The 26,205-nt window shown below is 48.4% G+C and overlaps 2 protein-coding genes across 5 annotated transcripts in view; one reads left to right on the top strand and one right to left on the bottom strand.

Annotated features, from left to right (window-relative positions):
* Prmt7 (protein arginine methyltransferase 7) overlaps positions 1 to 17,743 on the top strand; it is a 37,800-nt gene extending 20,057 nt beyond the window's left edge. For all 4 annotated transcript variants that reach the window (XM_052166126.1, XM_052166127.1, XM_052166128.1 and 1 more), the window contains 13 exons: positions 1,280 to 1,392; positions 3,064 to 3,305; positions 3,484 to 3,664; positions 7,265 to 7,392; positions 8,187 to 8,322; positions 9,395 to 9,478; positions 9,900 to 9,947; positions 10,737 to 10,826; positions 12,406 to 12,567; positions 13,678 to 13,752; positions 16,375 to 16,535; positions 17,237 to 17,333; positions 17,528 to 17,743. In XM_052166126.1, the coding sequence (XP_052022086.1) occupies positions 1,280 to 1,392; positions 3,064 to 3,305; positions 3,484 to 3,664; positions 7,265 to 7,392; positions 8,187 to 8,322; positions 9,395 to 9,478; positions 9,900 to 9,947; positions 10,737 to 10,826; positions 12,406 to 12,567; positions 13,678 to 13,752; positions 16,375 to 16,535; positions 17,237 to 17,333; positions 17,528 to 17,698 (1,688 nt within the window). In that variant the 3' untranslated portion in view covers positions 17,699 to 17,743. The remainder of the gene's footprint in view (positions 1 to 1,279; positions 1,393 to 3,063; positions 3,306 to 3,483; positions 3,665 to 7,264; positions 7,393 to 8,186; positions 8,323 to 9,394; positions 9,479 to 9,899; positions 9,948 to 10,736; positions 10,827 to 12,405; positions 12,568 to 13,677; positions 13,753 to 16,374; positions 16,536 to 17,236; positions 17,334 to 17,527) is intronic.
* An 842-nt stretch (positions 17,744 to 18,585) lies between these two features.
* Positions 18,586 to 26,205, bottom strand: part of Smpd3 (sphingomyelin phosphodiesterase 3) — an 80,261-nt gene continuing 72,641 nt past the window's right edge. Inside the window, exons 3-8 of the mRNA XM_052166130.1 lie at positions 25,764 to 25,839; positions 25,522 to 25,677; positions 23,611 to 23,700; positions 23,386 to 23,449; positions 21,636 to 21,798; positions 18,586 to 21,376 (exon numbers count right to left, since the gene is read on the bottom strand). Of these exons, the coding sequence (XP_052022090.1) occupies positions 21,275 to 21,376; positions 21,636 to 21,798; positions 23,386 to 23,449; positions 23,611 to 23,700; positions 25,522 to 25,677; positions 25,764 to 25,839 (651 nt within the window). The 3' untranslated portion in view covers positions 18,586 to 21,274. The remainder of the gene's footprint in view (positions 21,377 to 21,635; positions 21,799 to 23,385; positions 23,450 to 23,610; positions 23,701 to 25,521; positions 25,678 to 25,763; positions 25,840 to 26,205) is intronic.

Here is a 26,205-nt window from a genome sequence, read left to right as displayed (position 1 = left end):
AACAGTTGACAAAAGAAAATCTCAAAACCCTACTTTTCCTAAACAGCTGGCATTTGGAGACTACTTGGTAGCAAGACACCAACCTAAAAGGATTTGGCAGAAAGAATCTGGGTGCTCTAAGTATTGGATCTCAGTTTTCATGGCTGAGCTTACAGTAACTGCAGAGTTACAGATCAGCCTCTTCTTGCTTTGAGCTTTTTTGTCCTTTTTATAGACTTGAAGTACTAGCATTCATTCAGTTTTTGCTTTTCAATTTTGCTAGTCAAGATGGAAAAATTTTCCATGTGAGTTTTTTTTTTTCTGTGAAATTGTATTTTTCTCCCTATTTTTCTGCTTAGTTTTTATTTTGGGTATTTATAGACTCTTTTTGTTCTCCAAGGTATTCTTTTTCTCCTGTTTTTGTTGTTGTTGTTTTGGGTTTTTGTCTGTTTGTTTGTTTGTTGATTTTTGAGACAGGGTTTCTCTATTTAGTTCTGACTGTCCTGGAACTCACTTTGTAGACCAGGCTGGCCTTGGACTCACAGAGATTGCCTTCCCTGCCTTTGCTTCCTGAGTGCTGAGATTAAAGGCATGTGCCACCACCTTCCATCTTTCCCCATTCTTAAAAATACCAGAGTTGAAAGAGAAATGCAAGCAGGCTGTTGGTGATAAAGCCAGAAAGAGCAGTGCAAAGAACACCCATTCCTGACTCTGTTGTTACCATGTCAATGGCTTTTAACCACTGGACAGTGAGTTACAGATATATTAACAGACCCTTCAGCATGTGTGTCTGCTTTCGGTGTCATGAACTTTTTTTTTTTTTTTTTTTTTTTGGTTTTTTTTTTTGGACTTGGTTTTTTCAAGACAGGGTTTCTCTGTATAGCCCTGGCTATCCTGGAACTCACTCTGTAGACCAGGCTGGCCTCGAACTCAGAAATCCGCCTGCCTCTGCCTTCCAGAGTGCTGGGATTACAGGCGTGCGCCACGACCGCCCAGCTATCATGAACTTTTTTTATTTTTAAGATTTATTTTAAATTTGTGTGTGTGTGTGTGTGTGTGTGTGTGTGTGTGTGTAGATGCCTGAACATTTAAGTGCATATGTGTGCAGAGCCCCAAAGAGGACATCAGAGCTGGAGCTGGAGTTAACAGGGCTTCTGAGCTGTGTGTGCTAGGGACTGACGTTGGGTCTTCTGCAAGAGTCATTTCTCTAGCTCCTACTTTTGGTGTGTCTCTTTGATGTATTTGTCTTGAATATCTTCCCTAGTCTGTTGTGTTTCTGACTCTATTCTCTTGTTTTCAGACGGTGACTTGCCATGTCGTGCTAACATTCTGGTCACGGAGCTGTTTGACACAGAACTGATTGGGGAGGGAGCACTGCCCTCTTATGAGCATGCACACAAGCATCTTGTACAGGTAGTAGTTCAGGGCATTCCATGGGAGGGTTGGGATTGCAGCCGTCATACACAGGCACTGCTACACCGTGCTCAGGACAACCCTTCTGAATCTCCATAAGCCCCGCGCCTCCCTTCAGCTGAGGCAGGCTCAGGTGGCAGTAGTGCTGAACTGGAGAAACTTTTGCTTATAACTCCCAGCTGTAAAAAGTCCCCTTCACTGCTGGGTTTTCAGGGCCTGGTGATGGATGCAGAAAGATGTAGGACCACTAGGCAGGGAGGTAGAACCACAGCAAGGTAGGTGGGGGGACTCTGCAGGCGTCCTGTTGACTTTATCATCCTAGATCAGACTTCGGGGAGTCTAATGCGAGGTGCATTATGTCAGGGTATTTACAACACAGTACAATTTGGGGAAAGTCTCCCACAACATTCTCATTCCAGGTTTCCAGGTAATTGTTCCAATTCTAGGTGCACAATAAAGCGTAAGGTGTGACTGCATAGAAATTCCTGTGAGCATGAGGGGTGAGGTCTAGGGCTAAAAGGCCTAGAATCTAGTGTGGTCTCTGAATGGTAGTGTGGAGGTCAGCAGGCTGCAATGCATGACATCTCCCCTAAGGATGGGTCCTGTTAAAGATAAAGGCCTAGGGAGGGGAGAGTCTGGGCACATTGTGAGGGATCTAGGTGAGGTCTGCCTCCGCCGAGGCATTAACAGTATCCACTGCCAGACCTCTTGGTGGGAGAACAGGTATTTTATTTCCTGTTAAGGAGAGGCCCAGTGTGTTTAACATTCCTGATTCCCTAGTGTTTGGAGGCAAGACTTTCATGTCTCCCCAACAAGTGGGAGTAATGCTCATGAGTGCTGGAGGAACCCAGCAGGCCAGGGTGGGCAGCTGCTCATGGTGTTCTCATCCAGGAAGTCTGATGTTCTGGGTAAGAGCTGCACTGAAGGGTCATTTTGAGCCTAAGCCAGGATGGCTACTTGTTTGGAAGACTCTACTAGGTCTGCATGGTAGTCCACACGGTGTCAATGGAAAGGGCGGGGCTGGCTGGAAAGGGCGATGCTGCTGTCAGACCACTTCCTGTTGATCAGGGCCTCTAGGCCCTTGGGGCAAGTTTGATCTTCATCAGGATACCTAAGTTACTCTTTTTGTTGTTTCTTCTTTGCAAATGACTGATTAACAAACTGTGACCAGCAACTCACCCCACCTTTTGAAAGGTATACATTGAAAATTCCCCAGAATTCAAAATACCACACAATCACAGAAACTTTATGCAGCTGGTAAAATCATGCCTCCGTTAGAACATGAGGCAGATCATAGTCCCCACACCTGGGATTAAAATGAAAGCACATTCCTATTTTTGTATTTTTTAAAGAAACTGAAATTTTCACTATATTCTAGGTAACTAGAAACTCATCTTAAGTCGTTTTAGTACTTGAAGCTTTGGCAGAAAGACTGTAAGAGGTTAGTCTAGACTACATAACAAGATGTTGTCTTTAAAAATAACAATCATTTTAGGCATGATGTATTTTCTTTTCTTTCAAGAAATAAGGCAGAAAGCAGTTACTCTCCTGACAGGGGAGGTATTAGAGTTATTAAGTCAGCCAAATATGAAAACTTCTGACATGTGTGAGGCGCTGGTGAGGAGGCACTGACTTACTGCTGTGTTGTTCTTTGGTGTGATGAAAACCTAGGAAGACTGTGAAGCAGTACCTCACAGGGCAACTGTCTATGCCCAGCTGGTGGAGTCCAGAAGGATGTGGTCGTGGAACAAGCTGTTTCCTGTCCGTGTTCAGACTAGTCTTGGAGAGCAGGTCATCATTCCTCCCTCAGAATTGGAGAGGTGTCCTGGTGCGCCTTCAGTCTATGACATTCAGCTGAACCAGGTGTCGTCTGCTGACTTCACTGTCCTCAGTGATGTGCTGCCAATGTTCAGGTACTGTGGCCCCCCTGGGTGGCTATTCTTCGAGACATTTGATTGAATGTCTTCTTTAATAAAATAGAAACCTTGCTGAGTCCTTCCCACATCTGTCCCATTGTTGGGCAGGTCTCTGTGGAAGCTTAACAGGTGTGTGAGTTAAGTTATGCTTCAGTTCCCAAACATTCTTCTACAGCGTGGACTTCAGCAAGCAAGTCAGTAGCTCGGCAGCGTGCCATGGTAGGCAGTTTGTACCTTTGGCGTCTGGCCAAGCACAGGTGGTTCTCTCCTGGTGGGACATTGAAATGGACCCTGAGGGCAAGATCAAGTGCACCATGGCACCCTTTTGGGCACAGACAGATCCGCAGGAGCTTCAGGTAAGAGGAGTTAGTTCTGCCATTCTCCTTGGTCCAGGGGGCTCAGCCAACTTGGAATGGAGAACTACAACCTCACTCCCTTTGACTCAAGATCCATCTTCTCCAGCTCGGGGCAAATGAGCAGAGGAATATGAACTACAAAATGGGAATAGTAGTCAGCATATAAATTTTTACCTTTAAACTGCTATGATATAAAACAACATAACTGCAAATGAAATGAAATACTATCTTTTACCTATTAGTAAATAAAATTCAGGCAGTTTGGTGACTCAGACCAACCTGTTAGGAAGCGATGGACGTCAGGGCCCTGGGTGCTTTTGCTTATGTGCAGAGTGAGTCACTTGTAAGCTAATCCTTAATTTTGTATGAAAAGAATAACAGAAAGGCTCCCTTTAAGGACTCAAATCACCCTGTGTCTTTCAGTGAACAGGCAGCTCTCTGGACACAGATGCAGAACTCAGCAGCCTCCTTGTGTAGGGTGTATGGGAGGGAGGTGTTAGGGAAGGCACCCTGGAGCGCTTGGGAGGTGAAATTCATACAGTACAGGAAGAAATAGCAAACCTGAGAGAGAGAACCTGAGCTGTTTATCCTCTGTTAACCTTTATGTTTGAATGGACAGCTTAGATACCCGCCTTTTTGCTAAATCTAGAACAAGTGGCTGAGCTGTGTCCCAGGCCAGTGCTGCATGCCTTGTCTTCATTTGCATGCTTGCCTTTGGAGTCTGACAAGGTCTAGTTCCCTTAGTTTCTAGAAATAACAGTAAGCAGGTGCTCACTCCATTCGAGTTGAGCCAGTTATCTTTTTTATATTTTAATTCCTTTTCTAAGACAAGGTCTTGCTATGTAACAAGCTGGCCTGAACTCAGAAGGTAACCCAGACTGGCCCAAATTCTTGGTCCTCCATCCTCAGCTTCCTCAGTGCCAGGATTATAGGTCTGTGCTATACTACATTTAACTCAGGAACCAACTTTTAGGATAGATTATCCTTTCTAATTTTTTCAAGTGCTAACACCTTATTTTCTAAAAAACAACACTTATAGCTTCTAAGAATATACCAGTTAGGTGTGGCGGCATAGGCCTTTAATCCCGGTACTCAGGAGATAGAGGCAGGGGTATCTCTGAATTTGAGACCTGCCTGGTGTATCTAACAAGTTCCATGTAAGCCAGAGCTACATAGTGAGACGCCGCCTCCTCAGTCAATAATAATAATAATAGCCAGGCGGTGGTGGCGCACGCCTTTAATCCCAGCACTTGGGAGGCAGAGGCAGGCGGATTTCTGAGTTCCAGGACAGCCAGGGCTATACAGAGAAACCCTGTCTCAAAGGAAAAAATTATATAAATAATTATATAATATGAATATGTAAATTATAATGATTTATTATTGTTGTTGTTTGTTGTTTTATTCTGTATCAGTCTCCGTCATTTGTACATGTCTTTGAGTTTCCTTATGTGGGAAGTGTGGCACATGTTCCAGGCCAGGAATCTGGCAGGGAGCAGGGACACGCCTACCATCTCTGGAGTGAGTTTCTAGGGTCTCAACCTGCTCTGCTCACCAAGCTTCCTGGCATGGTTTACTTTTCTGTACATACTTGTGTGACTATAGCTTTATCTTTCCTTCTTGTTTTCCTTATATGTAGGATTTTTAGTAAGGATTATCACTATTTATTAAAGGTTAACTTGGGCTCAAGTGGACTCAGGGATAGAATAGTTACCTAACATATTTGATGCTCTGGTTTTTGTTTTGTTGATTGTTTTTTGTATTTTCCAGAAAGTCGCTCTGTAGCCCTGACTATCCTGGAACTCACTGTGTAGACTAGGCTGTCCTTAAACTCACAGAGATCCACTTGCCTCTGTCTCCTGAGTACTGGGATTAAAGGCATGTACTACCACTGTCAGGCTGCTCTGGGTTTTTAACCTCCAGTCAGAATCTCTGTAAATCATTTCACAATTCAGAATATTTTACTTCTTTTAATAACTCCATTTAATTCACAGGAACAAACTATACAAACTTAGTGTTGTTTTAAACTTTTGGGTGTGTGTGAAGCAGCGTGGTAGGTGTATGAGTTATGGAGAATGTAGTGTATGTACTTGTTAGTACTGTTAGTGTGTGCATATGCACCTGCGGGTGGGCCTTGGCATGGGTGTGTGGAGGCCAGAGATCAGTCACCTTCCATCTTCATTTTTTAAACATCATCTCTTACTGAACCTGAAAGTCATAGACTTCACTAGGTTGGCTGCCCCTTCCCATCCCCCAGGTTGTAGACAGCTGTTTAGCTTTACATAGGCGCTTGGGGATTCAAACTCTGGCCCTCAGACCTGGCAGCACTCACCTTACCAGTTAAGCCATCTCCCCGGCTCCCATTTTCCCAACTTCTGTTTTGAACAATTGTAGAATCACAGAGAGAGAGAATGGACCCTGAGATGCCTTTACTCAAGTGAAATAAATAATTGTTAATACTCTCCACATCTGCTGTACACTGCTTCCTTTCCTCCCTCACTGCACACTGTTTCTGTTCAGTTGTTTAATAGTAAATCACAAACATCTGACAACTTGACTCTTTGATGCTTACAAGAACTAAACTTTCCTCATAAACAAAATACTATCATAACACCGAAGAAAATTGACAGTATCATAACATCTAATATGGTTCAAAATAAAAATTTCCTCAATTGTCCCCAAGTGTTGGCTTTGTTTTCCTAATCTAGGATCCTGTTAGATACTATGTTTTATATTTGACCTTTCTGTGTTTTGAAGCCCCTTAGAAGACAAAAGGAAGTTTTCTGTGTGTTAAAACCTTGGATATCTTCCAAGAGGTTCTTAAAAGAGATTTCCCCTTGGCCACTAGGTCAGTTTTGGTTGTGAGCCAGAGAATTGTAACTTCAAATGACAGATGACTCACAGTACAGCAGGTGAAGGAAAGAGCATTGGCTCTTGGGATAACTAGTGTTAACTTGACACAGGTGAGCGTCATCTTAAAAGAGGAAACCTCAGTTGATAAAATGCCTCCAAAAGATCCAGCTGTAGGGCAATTTCTTAACTAGTGATTGATGTTGTAGGGCCCAGCCCTCGTGTACTCCCTGGGCTGGCAGTCCTGAGCTCTATAAGAAAGCAGACCTGAGCAAGCCATGAGGAGCAAGCCAGTAAGCAGCGCCCTCTATGATTTCTGCCTGAGCTCCTGCCTCCAGGTTCCTGCCCTGTTTGAGTTCCTCTTGATTTCCTTCAATGATTATCAGAATGTGGAAGCAGAAGCCAAATAAACCCTTTCCTTCCCAGCTTGCTCTGGGCCATGGGTTTCATTACAGCAATAGTGTCCCTGACTAAGTGACTCAGTGAGGAGGGAGCAGAGACTGCACTTGTCCCTTCTAAAGTTACCTCAGAAGACTACTGCCCTCGATGATGTATTCTAAAGTCAGGAGGGCTCCAGAAAGCTTTTGGGACACTGGCTTCTCTGATTAGATTTTTTCCTTATCCTTTGGGCCATAGTAGGCACTTAAAGTCTAAGCCATATCTCTGTGCAGCTGATAGCTGGCTTTGGGCCGCTGGATTGGAAGCATTGTTGTCACATCTTGGTGAAAGCCGGCTCTCTGCTCCTTATTGCAGTGGCGGGACCACTGGATGCAGTGTGTGTATTTCCTGCCGCAGGAAGAACCCATTGTGCAGGGCTCGCCCAGATGCCTGGTAGCCCACCACGATGACTACTGTGTGTGGTACAGCCTTCAGAGAACCTGGTATGCCTCTTTGTTGTTGGGGTAGAGGACTGGCCCTCAGAGGCTGCATTGATGTAAACTCTCTATGGACAGACCTTGCAGAGATTTGAGTGGGCAGATTTATATCCGAACAAAATAAAATAAGCAAGGGCCAGTAAGATGGTCCTGGGGGTAAAGGTGCTTGTAGATAATGTCTGATGAACTAAGTTCAGTCCCCAGAACCCATAGTGTAGGATAGACCCTGCCCCACAAAGCTGTCCGCTGACTTCTATGTTTGTGTTATGGTACTCTGCAGCCCCCCACACAAAATAAAAAAAATAATTTTACAAAGCAAAAGTGTGTGACAGGATATATCTGTGTATTTGTGTATATGTAGAAACTTATGGATTGATAAGTTCTATTCAGAACAAATATAGGAAAAATAAAGAATCATGGGGCTCTGTCACCTGTACTGTGCTGGTGTCCAGACTCACCTAGAGTCTTGGAGAGGCCTGTACATGTATCTCCTGGGCTCTAGGCTGAGTTCTGGTATTATTCCCTATGCTGTACCCTCATGATCTCTGGTTTCCAGTTTAGAATATTTTTTAAAGATTTGTCTATTTTATGTATATAAGTATATCGTAGCTGTCTTCAGACACACTAGAAAAGGGCATCAGATCCCATTACATGTGGTTGTGAGTCACCATGTGGTTTCTGGAATTTGAACTCAGCACCTCTGGAAGAGCAGTCAGTGCTATTAACTGCTGAGCCATTTCTCCAGCCCCTCCAGTGTGGAATATTTATCACTTATGTTTGGCTTTTCTCTCCCTGCTCAGCCCTGATGAGAATGACAACACCTACCAAGTGCGACCCGTGTGTGACTGTCAGGCTCACTTGCTCTGGAACCGGCCTCGGTTTGGAGAAATCAATGATCAGGACAGAACTGATCAGTATGCCCGAGCCCTGAGGACTGTAAGTGTCCGTCTCTTTGTGTTTAGGTCTCTGTTCTGCTTAGGGTATGTTCTGACATTTTGTTTTGTCTCCTGGTTGATGGACTGTCTTTACCTGGCTTCATCTGGAGCAGACACTAGAGAGCCTGAGAGCTTGTCTGGACTTTCTTTGTTCTCTGCTCTGTGAGAGGTCTGCTGAGTGTTGTCTCTTCCCATAAGCGCTCTCCCGAGAGCCTTTCCCCAGTCCACACTTGTTCTGCTGGATGCCTTTACCTCTGGGATCCCCAGCCCCACCTTCAGCTGTACCTCTCCTGTTTTCCTCTGTTGTACTTTTCTGAAATCCCCTGATGTGCAGATCTGACCATGGAGCTCTCTGACCTGGGCTTCAGCCTAGGATCCCCAGGTGGAATTTAGAGGAGTCTCCTGGACCCCTTGGAGTTATATACAGAAATATGTCTGCACATGCATGTATTTTGTGGGGGGAGAAGACTCCAAGTTGCCATAAATTCTTCTCCAGTGGATCTGTGACCCATAAAGGCACCCCTACCTTTGGGGAGCCACTTGAAGGGTACATGGGCTACATGGGGAGGAAGCTTGTCACCATAGACTGGAAGGTACTGTCCTGCTGGTGGGGCAGTCCTGTAACTGGGCCTTCTGACAGTCTTTCTAGCAGTGGGCCCTGCTGGGAAAATGAGAAAGGGCCCCAGCAGGTTAGCGTGTGGACTGAGGAGACAGGTGTGATGAGGGGTTAGCATGGCAGTGAGAAGATCAGAGCTGACGTACTCAGAAGTCTGTTGGGCCTGAAGGTAGGCGCAAAGGTGCTTGAGGGCACTTGCTTCTCTTCCTAAGGACCCAGGGCTGATTCCTTGTACTCACAGCACCTATGACTCCAGTTCTGAGGTCTCTGATGCCTCTTTCTGGCCTCAGTGGTTACAGACCCACATGAAGGCAAAACACCCATACACATAAAATAAAATTAAGAAAAGAAAAGAAAGGCAGGCCTGTGAGGGGACTTGGGAAGGGAAGCAGTCTGTTAGATTGTCAGGAGGGAGTTCCTGGGCTTGTGCCTGCTCTGATCCGCCCTTTTCCTGCAGGTGCTCGTTCCAGGAAGCATCTGCCTTTGTGTTAGTGACGGCAGTCTCCTCTCCATGTTGGCCCATCACCTCGGAGCAGAGCAGGTACCACTGGGTCATGCCTTTCTGCTGACTTTGTAAGGGTCATTCTTTTCTTTTCAGTCTTTTACTTATTTTTCTTTTCTGGTTTGTTGTTGTTCACTTTTTAAAAGGTTGGCTCTTTAGTTATGGCATGGTGTGGTCCAGGCATGAGATTCTGTGACCAAAGCAGATTCAGCTTTTGTGGGTGAAATGGACTTGGTTTGCATGCTGAGGACATTGACTGTTTCCATATATGGTCAGGTATAAGTAATGGCTATGTAGCTGCAGCATAGGATTCTGAGTTAACCACTTTCTAGAGTGAATATCCAGTGTAGTTGCATCCCAGAGAGGGAGGAAGGCCAGGCCATCGTTTCAGAATTCTCTTGATAGCGTTTTCATCTTGAGTGTCTACCCGCTTTAACTCCATCTCCTGTGTTCTCTTCAGGTGTTTACAGTTGAGAGTTCAGTAGCTTCCTATAGACTGATGAAAAGGGTAAGTGACAGTTGTTACCAGACTCATGAAGGGCTGTTGGGCCTGCCCTCCCAAGGCTAGGATGACTGACTTAGCATTGCAGCTAGGAACTGGGAGAGAGTCCGGCTTCATGGCTGTAACTCCTACTGCTGAGCAGGCCTTTTGGCTTTGGGGCAGACATCCAGTTAGTAGGATTTTTGTTTTTGAAGTAGGGACTCACTAACTTGGGTCTTAACTTCTTTGGCTAGGCTGTAATTCACTATGTAAAACAGGCTGGCCTTAAGCTCGCAGAGGTCTGCCTGCCTCTGCCTCCCAAGTGCTAGGATTAAAGTCGTGCACCACCATGCCAGGCTAGCAAATGTTTATACTCTGCTTTTAGTTCTTGTAGTTGAAGAAGTTTAGTCTTTTCTCATTTCATATAAGACTAAGAAACTAACATCTCTGTGTGAATAGAATTGAGTGATTTGTTCCTAGGAGTAACCTTCTCTACCAAAACTACTAGACCAATATAGGCCCTGCCTGATGCGATGTCATTTGCTCATGATCTCGTTTTGTGGTCTGTAAGAAGTCCCTAAGAGACGTTTCCACTGCTGATAAAGTGGTACCTTAGCGCCATTGGTCAGAACTCAGCAGAGATGGTAGCTTTGAGAGGTGTTAGTTTTTAACTTTTTGTGATGCTGTAGATTGGTCCAGGCCTCACACACTCAGGCAAGCACTCCACCAAAGAGCTGTATATACATACCTTCTGCCAAACAGTTGTTTTTCTAAAACAATGTGTGAGTACAAACAGTTACATTCTGTCTTTCAAAGATCTTCAAGGTTAACCACTTGGAAGACAAAATTAGTGTCATCAATAAACGGCCTGAGTTGCTAACATCTGCAGACCTGGAGGGTAACAAGGTAAGGAATGGGACTTCATGTTGCACTGGAGCTGTTTGAGTGGGGACAGAGTAGCGCAAAGGTGGCCTAAGTTCCCGCCTTATTGCCTTGGCTAAATGCTATGTGATGTCTCTCATGTAGCTTGGCCAGGCAAGACCTCACCCTCACCACTATGAGGTTAGGTGAGAGTTTGTATAAAGCCTAGTGAGCGTAGAACTGGGCTCCTGTGCCTCTCACATGAGAGCAGGATGGTCTGTGGAGCAAAGGAACCCAGTGTACTGCCTCTCCTTTTCCCCTTCACATGAAGTCCTTCAGAGGAGTCTTCCTGCCCAGATCTTCTCACCCCCAGCACTGCTCACCAGGAGCCCTGGGGTTGCTAAACACCAGCTCCCTGCAGGGTTTTGTCTGTTTTGAGACAGGGTTGTTCTTTAAACTAGGTTGACCTCATCCCACTGAGACCTTCCTACTTCTGCCTTCTGAGTGCTGGGATTAAAAGCCTGTGTCACTATGGCTAGCTGTGTTTTTAAGCCACTAAGGGCTGGAGAGATGGCTCAGCTGTTAAGGGCACTGGCCGCTCACTCTCCCAGAGGACCTGGGTTCAGTCCCTAGTACCCACATGGTAGTTCACAGCTTTACTCCAGTTCCAGTTCTCACATTTCACCACAAAAAACATGCATGCACATAGGAAAAATGAATTATAAAGACAAAAGAAGCCACTGCCCTTTGTAACTGTCTTCTTACATTTAACATTTTCGAGGATCATATACATTGTAATTTCAGGGTCAACCCTGTCACCTTCTGCTGTGTCTGTTGCTTGTCCTCTGCTTCCCATCCACTGAGGCCTTGGAGAGTCCCTCAGCCTTAGCTTCCTTGATCCACACAGCCTGAGTGCTGTAACATGCCCTTGGAGCGTCGCCAGTCACCGTCTCTACTTGAGTTCTGTCTATATGCCTCATGGTCCTCAGTTTTTCAAAGTACATGTTCTCTGTCTTTTGAATCCCTGGTTAAAGATTTTAGGAAGGCCTCTTGCCGTCAGGGCTCTGTGGATCCTGGCTGGTCTGGCCTCCCCTCCCCTCCCCGGACTGCCCTCTCATCCTCTCCCGACTTCTTATTGTCTAGAAGGCCCTGCTCTCACTCACACCCTTGCTTGGTCTCTGCCCACCTGTGTGACTTTTAGTCTTCTGCTTGCTTATTCCACAAATGGTGGTTGAAATGTAATGTGCTAGGGACCTTGCTGCTGGTGCTTGAGTTCTTTGTTACTGACATGTTGTTCATCTGGTATGGATACACTGGGGTGAAACAGTTGTTTGTGGACTGGCAGAATTCCTTCAGGAAGCCCTCTCTGAAACCCCTGCATGCACCTAACCTCGGCTTCCTTCCAGTGAAGACTGCTCCTCCCTTGGTGTGTCCTTCCTCCATCCCGCAGACCTTTTGTGTTTTCAGGAGCATGCTCATTGGTTAACTGAGTGAATGAATGAATGAATGAATGAACAGACAGACAGACGGATGGACGGACTGTTATATGCTCCCATGAAACTGTAAGTGCCCCTCACTTGTTAGCTTCACTCTTGATGCTTGGTTTCTCCTGTCCTGTTGCCAGGTCTCCCTCCTCCTGGGTGAACCCTTTTTCACCACCAGCCTGCTGCCGTGGCACAACCTGTACTTCTGGTATGTCCGTACCTCTGTGGACCAGCACCTAGCACCTGGGGCTGTGGTGCTGCCCCAGGCTGCCTCACTGCACGCCATGATCGTGGAGTTCAGGGTAGGTGACCCAGGACTTTATGGAAACACCAAAGCAACAGGAGGGTGGGGCAGCTGTGTGCCTGAGAGTCCTTGAGTGCAGAGGGAACAGCTCGGGCCCTGCTGACGACACTTTCTTTTCTGCATCAGTGGCTACAGGACAGAATAAAGGAAGGCTGCACTTTTAAAAGGCAGTAATTTGACATATGAAATGGAAATGACTGTGTGTTGTCATTTTACAATTGTGGCTTATCAGAATAATTACAGACATAAATTAAGTGTTTCAGGAGGCACGCTGCACAGCTCACTGTGCTCTTCGGAGAACGGAGGCCGCTGTTGTTAGGGCCTTCTGAGATGGGGACTTCTCTTTTTTATGCAAGAAGGAATTGAAAAGCTTCATTTTAATTCTCTCATCAAAGCAGAAGCACAGTAGTCACCAAGTCATTTTGGGAAAGGCATTTTTTTATTAAAAGGATTTTGAAGTGCTTTGTACCTGAAATAGAGAGTGAATCACGTTTGATATTGTTAAAAGAATGGCTCTATCTGTAGCCTCATGGCTCTATCACTTAATTTCTGGGCATTTTTCTGTTATTTACCCAATGGAATTTCATATGGATCTTGGCTCTCATGACTAAAGAGTGGCTCTAGAAAAGTGTGCTTATTCTCTGGCCCAAGGGGCAGGGGCAGAGGATGGACTGGCCAGAGTGTGTTTTGGGGCCTTCTCTCCTTTTGTGCTGTGTTAATAGACACCCCCCCCCTCCAGCCTAGGAGTGGACAATTGTTTCCTTAGGATAAGACTTAGTGTCATGTCAGTTTACATATTCTTAGACCAGTCTGTTACACAGGCCACTCTGGCTCTCAGTGTCTTCGTGGATTTTTCCTTGGGGGTCTGTGTCTGTTGTAGAGGAACAGCGAGCTATGCCTCTGGGTCTGCTTGTTGGTTTGTTGTGAGTCAATGCTGGCCTGTAACTCACTGTGTAGCCTCAAATGAACAGAGATCCTCCTGCCTTTACCTCCCCAGCACTGAGATTAAAGATCTTTGCCACCTTGACCTGCATCCCTCCTGACCCATATTCGTGTAGCCATTTTTTGTGGCCCAGGTGTATAATACAGAACTGTTCTTCCTTCACAGGACTTGTGGCGGATCCGGAGTCCTTGCGGTGATTGCGAAGGTTTTGATGTACACATCATGGATGATATGATCAAGGTAAGCAGGCTGCCTAACCTACTGCTTGCTGTTCTACTGAGATGAGATGATTAATAGTTCAGCCTAGGATACTCAGCAAGACTGCCTCAAAATCTAAAATAAAAAATTAAAAAATAAAACAAACAAAAAACCCTCGAAGGGCTGGAGAGAGAGCTCAGCAGTTAAGAGCTCTGGTTGTTCTTCCAGACAACCGGCATTAGACTCCCAGGACACACATGGTGGCTCACAACCATCTGTAACTCTAGCTCTGGGGAGTATGATATCATCTTCTGGTCTCCATGGGTATCAGGTGTGCAGATGTTAAACAGATGTACATGTAGACAAAACACACATACTCATAAAAACAACAACAACAACACCCAAAATCCATCTAATGGACGGTGCAGGGGACTCAGACTATAGCTTGATGATGGTGCACAACATCTGTGTGCTCTGAGGTTCAGTCTCTAGTGTCACCGAAAACATAGACAGTAGGCAGGTCCTACCCAGTCTTTTCACACAGACACAAAACTCTAGCAGGGAGCCAGTGTGGGCTGCATGAATCGTAGAGAGAGAGCGTCTGCTTTGGATGTGAGGTTAGTGTTGCCATTTTGTTTGACCTACTATGAGCATTAATTGAGAACCATTGCATGATACCAGTCCTGTGCTCTGACATCTGGATTGATGGTGCCAGTTAGGATCAGAACATCACTGGACCATGTACTAAGTCTGCCCTGCTGGTTTCCTTCTGGAGCATCCTTTCCACAGAGTGACTGGCTGGTCACTTTCTGTGGCAGCCATTTTCATCCTGGCCACTGTGCTCCAGAGACAGGGCTAGAGGGGTCTGAGAGGTTTCTACAAGGTTGTGTCCTGTAACAGCTGTTGACAGTTCCTGAGTGGTCAGCTAGAGTCGGGGACCCGTAGGGCCTGTGTTCCTTGGAAGCATGCCATGATAGCAATGGTGAGATCCCTTTGTAGGGATGAGTCACAGGATGAGTTCACAGAAAGGCCGGGCAGAAACATGGGCCTATATAAATGCTGAAAAAATCATATCCACGCAGAGAGAAGAGAACGGAACTCAGCTTATAGTTAGATGGACACCTTTCTCCTTTTTGTTAATCACATTTTCTATGCGGATACAGGTTGCCTTTTCTACATTATTAAAGCCAGCCCCATGGGTGTTTTCCATTTGTATCGAGCCTTCTCTTCAGTAGACCACTGACTATCCATGTTCCTAGACATCTTTGGGTTGAGACCCTGCTCTGGATCCCTCTGCCACATCTGATCACTCATCAGGCTTGGGTTGACCCCTCTCATTCCACCATCCTCTGAGTGTCATGTCTCTGGTCTCCCTCAGTTCCTTTTCCTGACCCTGCATAACTGGTTTTGCCAATCTAGTGCCTTGCTAATGGGTCCATTTCTTCTGCGTGGAGAGTTTGCTCAGTGTTAAGTGCAAGTAGTGCTCTTTCAGAGGACCCAAACTCAGTTCCCAGTACTCATGTTGGGTGCCTTATATCTGCCTGTAACTCCAGCTCCGGGGGAGCCTGACACCTCTGGCCCCTGTGGAAAAAACACACACAGAGGAATGAGCATCTCCCCCCCCACAGACACACACACAATTGAAACTAAGCTTGAAGAAGATAGCTGTAAGGCATGATGGCCCCTGCCTTTAAACAGTGGGAGGCAGAGGCAGGAGGATCTCGAGAATTCAAGGCCAGCCTGGTGAACATAGTGAGTTCTAAGATAAGGAGACTTATGTAAAGAAACCCTGTCTCCAAAGAAAAAGAAAGAAGGGATTGTTTGTTTGTTTGTTTGTTTGTTTTGTTTTGAGACAGAGTTTCTCTGTATAGCTCTGGCTGTCCTGGAACTCACTCTGTAGACCAGGCTGGCCTCGAACTCAGAAATCCGCCTGCCTCTGCCTCCCAAGTGCTGGGATTACAGGCGCATGCCACCACTGCCTGGTGAAAGAAGGGATTGTTTATGGAGATAGACATCTCTGCTGGGCGTCAGGGGTTGACTTCTTGCTTTCCTAGGCTGTAGCCCTTCTCTGGCATCCCCCTGCTGCTGTTTCCTCTCCTCGCAGTGCTTCCCCATCCCTCAGGTTGCAGGGAGTCTCCAGCCTGTCAGAACCTCTCTGGTCTGGCATCTGTCCTACCTCTCCCTCCCTCCGTATCTTGCCCTCTCTACAGTGGGCCCCTGACTCTACTTGAGCCTTCTGCCTGGTCTCACTGCCTCTGCCCACACTGCCTCTCCTCACATAGGTCCTTGTGCTTTTCCCAGCAGTGGCTTTGTTCACACAGTCATCTCCCTGAGCCTCTGAGCCCATTCAGGTGGTGTCTTGTAGTGGGCAGTGCCAGAGAGAGGTGAGGGCGGGCTTGTTGTTTTCTCCCAGAAACAGAGATATTTGGTCAAGAGTAATTGTCATTCCTGTTTGAAAAGAAAGCTGAGGTTTGGAGAGCCAAGTGGCTTCCTGATGGATGAACATGAAAGGGGGGAACTATTACAACCAGGAGCCCAGTGTTAAGAGACAACCTACTGCTCCCTCTGACTGCAGGTGCCCAGGAGAACTGGGCCGCAGAAATGAGGGTGTCCCTGGCTGGCTTCAGTTGGTCTCTACGGACCTCATACTCTCTTCTCCTCTAGCACTCCCTGGATTTCCGAGAGAGCAGGGAGGCAGAGCCACACCCATTGTGGGAATACCCCTGCAGAAGCCTCTCTGAGCCTCAAGAGATCCTGACTTTTGATTTCCAGCAGCCCATCCCGCAGCAGCCTATGCAATCCAAGGGCACAATGGAGCTGAGGAGGTGAGTGGAAGCTGTAGGGAGTTGTGGGTGGAGACAGTGGGGGCTTAGCAGTCTCACTGAAGGACAAATGGCCTGGAGACTCTTAACTATTGGGCCAGGATGTGTGCTTCCCTCCTGTCCATCTTTTGTATTGGGGCCTTGAGGGGGGCCCACGGCCTCTGTATGTGCTGATGAAGGAGAACTGGGGTGAGTCTTGCTCACCTTCCCACCTGTAGACCATGTGTCACGCTGTAAATGAGTTTGGTTACTATGGTTACCCACTGGTCCATTTTCCTGAATTCTCCTGGGAGTTAAAGCAGGTCAGGGTTGGTGAGGCTACTTGCTGCAGGGTGTAGGAGACCCCACCCAGCTCCAGCTCCCTTACAGTAGAGTGCTGCCTCCTACCTCAGGGAGCCATGTGCCAGAGCTCCGAGAGCTTTCTGCACCAGGGACAAGCAAGGGCAGAGCAGATGTCATTGTCCAGGAAATCTTCATTGTCAGCCCCCAGCACCGCTGTACTCAGGTTTCTGTGTTCAGGCTGTGAGGAATGTGGGCTTGCGAGCTGAGGCTGCTCTGGTTCCACTGTTCTGTCTGCCTTTACCTACATGCGTAAGGAATGATAAACTTCTGACCGGCTTGAGGTTTCAGAGAAGCAGAAAGGTACACTGGTTGGACTCGTCTGTGTCTGTGTGACTACTGTTTGACTCTGTACTCCCTCCCAGACCCGGGAAGAGCCATGGGGCTGTCCTGTGGATGGAATATCAGCTGACTCCAGACAGCACAGTCAGCACTGGCCTCATGAACCCTGCAGAAGACAAGGTAGTACCGCGGGCATGAAGCCCACAGGGTGTGTCTGCCCTAGAGCCATTTGTGCCCCTTATGTTCTGAATATCCCTGTTCAGGGCAGAGAGCTCCCAGGTGGCCCACGTTATTTCCCACTGTGAGTTACACGCGCTGGGAAGGGGGCCTGGGGGCCTGGGACCCTTTCCATCCTTTTGCTGCCCATCATGCAGGGGGACTGCTGCTGGAACCCCCACTGCAAGCAGGCTGTGTACTTCCTCAGCACCACGCTGGATCCCAGAGTGCCTCAGGATGGCCCGCGGTCAGTCAGCTATGCTGTGGAGTTTCACCCCCTCACGGGAGACATCACCATGGAGTTTAGGTTTGCAGACACCTTGAACTGATCTCTTACTGAGAAATAAAATGGCCAACAGGCTGCAGACTCTGAATGGCTTGTGGCTCACTGGGGAAGGAAGGCCAAGGAACTTATCTCCTTGCATGCACCTACTTGGCATCTGCACAGCATCAGGTGTGGCAGGCAGCATAGACTGGTGAGTGACTGAAGAGTTCTCAGTTAACCAGGGAGAAGTTTGTGATCCTGAGAATCTAGAAAGCCCTGGTACCGTAATGCTTCCTGTTGAGCCTGGAGGAGAACTGAGGAACCACTTTCATTAGGACAAATGCAGGACTGCTCACTAGGCTGGAACCTACCTGGCCTGCCCGCTTTCAAGGAAGTTCCAAGTCTCTGCTTAGAGAATGGAGTTCCAGGAAGGTCTCTGGGTCTTCGTGACCCTGTTAGGGTCTGGTTTGAGAGGATTAGTATGCCCCAAGTAGCTTTACCAAGCCACATTCACAAACATTTGAGTATCTGGCCTCAGTGCCCACTGGCAAGAGACCCAGATGCCAGGCTGCTGCTCATGGGCCAGAGAAGAGGCCGTCATCAAGCAGTTCCCTGTGGGAAGGCACTGGGAAGAAAACTAGAAGAGTAGCCTTCTCCTGTCTGTCTGTCTGTCTGTCTGTCTGGAGGGCCCTGATGTGATGGCCTAACCTTGCTGAAGCAGAAAGTGCAGACATTCCCCAGTTGGCCACAGCCCCACCTCTGCCCACCCATGCACTTGCTAACGACCGACCGCTCAGGTCTGAAGTGATCGGGAGGGACCGAGTAGTGGAACCAAGATGACAGTGTTGGGCTGTGTGCTCAGTCATTTCCCAAAGTCCCTAGGCTGGGATCAGCTCTGGAAGTCAGCAGGCTCTCCCCAGTTTGTCCTGAAAATAAGGACAGATGCCAGTCTTGAGCCTCACAGGTTTATTTTTCTCCTCAGTCTCCATCCTTCCTTTCAGCACCATAAAAGAAAAATCCACCTCTTTACAACTTTTTTTTTTTTAAATCAGGCATAAAGATTGTTTTTTCTTCTAGGGAAGAATCGTCTGGATATATATTTGATAATGTTTTACCAAAACCTTGGGTGTCTTACCATATAAAACCCCTAATGTCCCATAAGGATACAATACAGAAAAAAATACAGAAATTAAAAAAGTTTCCTCTTTTTCTTTTAAAACAGTATTTCTAAATCTGAGCAAGTTAATAGTTAAAAAGCATCAAGGTTAATATTCATACTTAAAACTCCAGGTGGTTTTGGACAAATAAAGATGAATTGAATGGTCCTTCCTAAGTTAATACACTTATCTATGCTTCTCTTGAGAGGTCCTGGGCAGGCAGATCCAGTTAGGATTCAAGTGGTCCCTGTGATTGCCCCTGTGTCGGCCTTAGATGTCACAGAATCTGGAATTCTGGCTATGTCTCTTAAAGTTTAAATACAAAGGCCTGGCAGTACACAAGCCCTGAGTCCACAGGCAAACCACAGTGACATGTGTGGCAGATGGTCATGGCCTCAGTGCTGAGATGTGTAGGGGACCTGAAGTCAGGCTTACCCTCCTGGATTCCAGAACCTGACCGTGTAGCGGTGACCTTTTAATAACAGAGGCACAGGGCAGTACAACTTGCCTAAGGCCTCCCTGGATGTTGGGAAGGAGAGGAGGATGCGGCTCTAACTCCAAACGTTTTACCCTAACCCAGGTTTAGGGAGCCTGGCTGTGACCTCGGCCTCATCTGCTCTCCTTGTGCACAGTGCCATTGGTTTAAGGATTGGGCCTGCCCAATGGTACCTGGAATGAAGAGAATCCTGGTTGTTCCCAGGAGTAGGGACCTTTCATTCTGTGAAAGCTTCCCAGACTCCTGGGAGGCCAGGCCCTGGCAAAAGAGGGGCACAGCAGAGAACCTGGCAAGGCTGTCCTAGCTCTGGACACTGGCGCATGTGCAGGGTTCTCTAGGCCAAGAGGTTAAGAGGCCAGTGTCACCAGCTCTACATGCCCTAATACTAAACTGCCCATACTCTGAAGGATCACTGCTCAGCACAGGACCTGGCATCTGTTAAATGAATGTCCCTCTGGATCCCTCTTGCTACTTAGTGGGTGACAAGGCACAGCTTCAGGGCACCAGCATTTTAGAGGTCCCAACAGTAGGGGCCTGATGCTCCCTCCATTGTCACCAGGCAGAGTTGGCCTTGAGCCGGGCCAGAATCAAGATCTAAATAGTCCCTCAAATTAGTAGCTCAGCGGCATGAGACAGACATCTTCCCTTTGTGGTCAGGGATCAGCCTCTGTTCTCTGAAGGCAGGTTGGCAGAGTCAGTGTCCTCGGGCACCTGAGAGGACCAGGTGCAGAGCAGCAAGCTTCTCGAAGCCCTACTGTGCTGAGCTTGGGGCCGGCCCTGGTCACACATTGGCAAGAGTGCCTTCCAACTGTCTGGAGTCAGCCCTGCCCTAGACAAGCAGTGGCTGTTGGCTGACCACCTGAGCTTGCAGTGGTGAAGAAGCCATTCTCTACATCTTGGTTTCCTGCCACTTCATCCAGGGTAGTGATTGTGGAAGGGTGGGCCTGGAGGCCAGAGGCGCAGCCTGACTTGGGGGCAGGCAAGTGGTTCCTGAGCTCAGCCACACATGGACGAGGGAAGTCCTCAGGAAGAGGGTAACCCAAGGGGCCCCATAGAAAAGGGCATGTTGGGTAGAGGAGAAGAAGCTACGAACCTGTCGCTTTCAAAATCAGAACCCTCCCCCCTTATGTTCTGGGTCCCCTTCGTGTATAAAAGTGATACCCTCTTGGGTTTCCTGTTAGGGCCCCACAGCTGGTGTGTTTCCTACAGGAGCTGCTGGGGTGGCCAGAGCCAGCTGGACCCTGCTGTGTGGGCTGGGGAAGAGCACAGTTCTACCCAGTGACTTACAGACCCTAAGTGAAGGGTGATTTTGTGTTTAACGTTTTCTGTTTTCTTCTTAAAATATAATCGCCCTTGAATGCAAGACCCTGGGAAGAGCCCTGGGCTGGCAGGTAATGACAGCCGTCAGTCACTCCCCACCAAGCTGGGGTGGGGAGAGCTGGCAGCTGTGCCCAGGAAGTGCTTCTTTGGCTGGTTCTGATTGTGTTTTTGTGTTTTGAGTTTGGCCTTAGGTGAGGCCCGAGCAAGGGGTCTGGGTGCTACAGTGTGGCACATGGCATGCGGGCAGCGGGCATGCGAGGGTGCAGGCATGCGAGACAACATTGGCAGCAGACAAAGGTAATGAACCCTGGACAAAACTTGAGAAGAGATACAAAGAGTACATAAACCCAGTCCTCATACTAACCCTTGGGTTACAAACTATTTTGTGCTGTGTATTTCTGTAGAAAATCGTGACTGGAAAGAATGGCACTGGTCAGGCAGCCAGGGGCTCCCAGGCTGGCCCGAGGCCTCTGTTGGCAGAGATGGCCCAGAGGCACAGAGCAGCCTGGCTTCCAGGCTCGCAGGGGATTGGCGGGCTCACTCTTCCTGTCCTCTGTCCTCCTTTCCCCAGCACGAGGTGCTCATGGAGGGCACACAGCCCACACATGGGCTGTGGCTTGAAGGGCTGGCAGAGGCCCCACTGCTCAGAATCAGTGGTCTGGCTGGTCTATGCCTCCTCTTCCCCTGCAGACACCATCAGCCGCATGGCCACGGGCAGGTGGTCGGTCAGGCCGGACAGCTGGGTGATAAAACTGAATTCTTCCACCTCCTGGGATGGGGGCAGGAAAAGAGGTGGAAACGTTGTGATTAGATCCAGAGAGGGTGTTCTGGGAAGGGGAGTTCTGGGGCAGGGAGTGACAGCCTGGGGTGGGAGCGTCCAGATGTAGGGCCGAGTGGGCTAGGGTTGTTCAGAGGATTTCGGGCTGTGGGAACGATGGGTTTCATTTGAAAGGAGCATGAACTGGGGTTGGGTTCAGAACACTACTCAGGGCGTAGGCCTGCCCCGCCCCACCCTGCTGCAGACTCACAGCCTTCCAGTCAGGGCACAGCCCCTCCTCAGCGTGCAGCATGTAGTCGATGCGGCGGCCATTGCCCTTCAGCAGGTCCTTCCTTCCCTTCTGCCCAGCCCCTGGGCTCTTGCTGGTGGGGAAGGCCAGATACTCCCTGCGGCCTTCCTCGCTCTCCAAGACCCTGTCAGGCAGAGAGGAAACAAGCTGAAGTCCTGTGCTAGTCCTAACCTGAGGAGCCATCCTCTACCTAAGAGGGAGAAGGGGAGACGAAACCTCTGGGTTTTAGACCTGCCTGTCCTTTGACTCCACTTAGGGCCCAGCCAGAGGGAAGAGTTCCCAGTGGCGAGGCCTCGCACGTCTGTCACAGGCTGCCTTCAGGCTAGCCAGTTCCCAGTCTCCTTCTGTCCTCTAGTCACCACATTCCTGACTTGTTGTGGTCATGTTGGGACCTCTCCCAACCTGAGCCAAAAGCAGCTTGTTTGAGCCTCGGGGGCCTTCTTTTCTGGAAACCCCAAGACTGTAAGATTGGCAGGGGCTACCAGAACCAGGAAAGAATTCCATTGGAGGTCTCAGTTGTTTTGTGAGTGTGTCCTTAATATGCAGTTGCCATCATCTTGTCACCAAATTTCTGAGTGTTATTTCCTTTGAGTTGTTGCTATGTTCCCTGGTTTAGGGGAGTGCACTCAGAGCCAGGAAACTCATGGGGTGTCTACATGCCTAACACAGTTCCTTTGGCCTTTCCCCTGAGAGCCCAGGCAACCCTGGCGGAACTGAGGAGCCCATAGGCCCACTACCAAGAGCAGGTCAGCCCGGGAACTGGCATGGGAGACATTGCCCAGGCCTCCGGGTGGTTAACACTAGAAAGATTTAAGTGCCCGGCGAGACCAGGCTGGTAAGCATGGTTTTCTACAGGTTTTTATCAGCCTTAAGATAAATACACTAATGACATTCAGAGCATTGTTAATGGCTCAAAGATATGATCCATTACTGTCTTTTGCTTTGATGATTAATTCTAGCATCAATGATCTAAGAGTTACTAATAGTCACTTTTTAATCATCTCGTGAAAAGATAATTTTCTCAGCATAGGATGATGTTTCAAATTTAGTCTGTAATCTGATTAATTGGCTCAAATTAGCTGCAAGAAGCATGGCAGTGACTCTGTGCATTACTGGGCTGTGAATTACAAATCCATTCTGCTGCTGGCCTTTCCACCGGACCCTTTAAGGGAGCCTCAGTGGGTGCTAGGATGGAGCTGGTCAGGTAGAACTGCCCTTGAAGACATCATGCATGCTCTCCATGCACGGCGATCTGTCTAGTGGGTGGGTAGAGGCGATGGGGCTCCCTTCTCCACATACCCCTTACCCAGCAGCTCTCCAGTGCTTGGCCTGAGGATGGGAATTCTGGCTGCTTTACCTATACGAGCTAAACTCAGCAAGAGCCTTTTTCAATGTGAGTTTAGATCCTGACTGCTGGTCTAGCATTTGTCTCTTCCAGACTCTCTAAGCCTCCGAAATGTCTAGATTATGAGGGCGATAGCAGCCTCCATCCAGCTGTTCTCTCTCCCGAGCCAGGGATTCCTGACGCACGGAAGGCAGCCCTTCATTCGGGAAGCCAGCCCTTCGTGGCTTGAGTAAATTGGCCTTCCTGGTACCTGCTCAGCCTCCGTCTCTCTGCAGTCTAGTAGGGGCTGGCTTGATTCCTCGTTAAGACCTGGGAGCTGGCTGGGACCCAGGGTCCCTGCCATCCTTCAGCACTGTGAGCACTTACTTCTGAAGGTTGTCTGGGGTGCACACATCCTCGTCGTAGAGACCGTTGGTGTCCAGCAGGGTGCCTGGGAATGAAGGAGGAAGTGGTGACTCAAGCAGGACTAGCCAGCCTCAAGGGTGACCTCCAGGAGGGATCAGACAGGCAGCAGGACTTTAGAAGCCTCTGTGCAGCTGCCTAGGGCATGTCCCCTTGGGAAGCCCACAGTGAGCCCAGCCCCCTGCTTACCTATGGCCCAAGGCTTTTCCTCCCCAGGCCCCAGGCGGCAGGGGTCCTTGTAGCGAGTAAACAGTGAGTGCTGCTGCTCCAGTTTGTCATCTGTGTGCGAGGAATGGAGAGAGGGATGTTGTATGACCCGAGGCACCTGCTGTAGCCTGGTTCCTGCCAGTTACTCCTACCATATGCCACTAGGTTCCTGTCTCTTAAGTAAGCACTCTGGGGTTGCGGGGGTTCTGATGGTCCCATAGTTGGCACTGTGGTTCATCTGTCTGTCTGTCCCTGGTTCTCTCTATCCTCAGGATGTGCCCCAACATGCTGATCTCTGTCCTCCAAGCCTTCCCACAGTCCATGGCAAATTGTTTGTGGGGACGGTAATGCTGCAGCCAGGACTCCTGCTCCCTCTACAGATCTGGATGTCTGTCCCTTGGGGAGGAGTAGATAACACATGGCAGAAAACCATGTGTCCTGCCAACTCACCAGGAAAGTCCTTCTCTGACACACACACCCCAACCTCCCCACAGCCCTCCTGCAGGCTAGAAGAGTGGGATAGGATTCCCAGTAGGGGCCCTCGGAAAGCCTCTTCCTGTATGTATTATGCCAAGAGTGCTGTGACCAAAACAGACCTGTGCTGGGGCAGGAGTTTCTGTGAGGGGTGTGAGCACCTAGGTGTCCCACAGAGGAAAGTTATTGTGTGTTGGTGACTGTGTCCCATGGCATTCTCCTTGCCCATCCTGGAGTTGCCACTGTTGTTGACTGATGCCTTCCTGGCCATGAAAAGTTATGACAGCTTTTACCTGCTGCCACCAGGTGAGGGCACCATCCTGGATTCCAGGTGAGACCTTGAGGTTTCCTGTACTAAGGATGCGTGAGGACTGACCTCACAGGCTCCTTGGGGAACTGTGACTCCTGACTCCTGCTAGAACATCAGAACCATGTGGGTTCCAGACCCAAAGAAGGCTCAAAGCTACTTCTGCCTCAAAGGAGGTCTTTGTAGGATCAGATTTAAACCAGTTGTTTGAAACTTCACAGGTGATTTGACTTTTTCTATCCTAAAAGGTCTGATTGCTGTTTATTTCTTTAAACAAGGACACATGTAGCCCTAGATGACCTAGAAATCGCTATGTAGACCAGGCTAGTCTTAAACTTGCAGCCAGCCTCCTGCCTCTACCTCCTGCGTACTGAAACTTCAGTTAATGGGCCACCATACCTAGTGTAGCCCAATAGTTTAAGCCAGTAGCTTTTTGTATTTAAAATATAACTATGTGTATGTTCATGTGTATGAGAGAGAGATAAAGAGGGAGAGGGAGAGAAAGAGAGTGGGGGAGAGAGAACACATGTACTACAGCAGACATGGGAGGTCACAGAACAAGTTTTGTGCAGGTCATCAGGTCAGTGCTTTTGTCTGCTGAGCTAACTTTTAAATATTTTTTTTATCCATTTTATTTCACATGTATGGCTGTTTTGCCTACATGTATGTCTATGTACCACCGTGTCTACAGAGGCCAAAAGATGGCATTGGCTCCCTGAAACTGAAGTTAGACAGTTGTGAGTCTCCATGTGAGGGGTGAGTGTTGGCCCTGGGTCCTCTGCAGGAGCAACCAGTGCTCTCAGCCACTGAGCCATGTTCCTGGCCCAGGTCAGGCCAGTATTATTGGAAGAGTCTCTCTTCCGATTGGGAGGGTCCATTTGAGTGCATCGTCTTATCTCCAGCCAGAAGCCCCTGCTTTAGCAATATATGTGTTGTCCTTGTACTAGGACTTCAGTGTGGGACAGACACATCAGTCTTACTAAATTTCCCCATACAACACATGAGGACTAGAAGTTCTTGAAGCTACCTAATTGTAGTCTGTGACTGTGCCTGGAGCCTATGTTCTTTCTGCCTGGAGCTTCAGATCTGAGAGGAAAAGAGTGCGGCCTCACCAGAAGAGCAGTTATCAAAGTTCAAATCTCCGCAGATGACATCAAACACCACCAGCTCCTCGGGGTTGGCTGTGCTGGTCGAGGAGGTAGATTTTCGGAAATCAGCCAGCCAGTCCTGAAGCAGGTCCAGCTGCTCACACCGGACGGCACTGTCCTCTGTAGACACGACAGAGACCAGACTGAAGCTTGACCAGGCCCCAGGTATTGAACCCATACCCAGAAAACCCCAGGCTGTGGCCTACCTGGTGGGGCATGCAGGTGTGTGCAGGCGATGTACCCAACAATTCTTTGGTCCTGAGGTGTGCTTCCCACCTGCACCTGGGGGAGGGCAGGGGGTCAGTACTGCTATTAGCCATTGTTGCTGTAAGTGCAAAGGACCCTGGCCACACCCAAAGCCTGTTGTCCAAGCTGTCCCCACCCTGCTCGGCCAGACTCCTGGCTAGGCTCTGGCTAATGCCCAGGCGGACACAGGGCATGCTCTGCTTCTAGAAGTGTCTGGCTGGTTATAAGAGGCAGATATGTAAAGAAAACATCAGGCTGTAGCGTCACATGGTTGTCAGCAATCTGTGCAAGGATTTATGGGGGAAGGAGGTAACCCACAAATCACAGGCAGGTTCCTCCCAATTCCCTGGCATCACAAGGTGGCTGGAGCATCCACCTACATGACTTTCAGGGTTTTTGTTT

This window comes from Apodemus sylvaticus, chromosome 21 (genome assembly GCF_947179515.1).
Source record: "Apodemus sylvaticus chromosome 21, mApoSyl1.1, whole genome shotgun sequence".
Taxonomy (NCBI): domain Eukaryota; kingdom Metazoa; phylum Chordata; class Mammalia; order Rodentia; family Muridae; genus Apodemus; species Apodemus sylvaticus.
The sequence above is the reverse complement of the archived record's forward strand: the minus strand, read 5'-3'. Positions and strand labels throughout refer to the sequence as shown.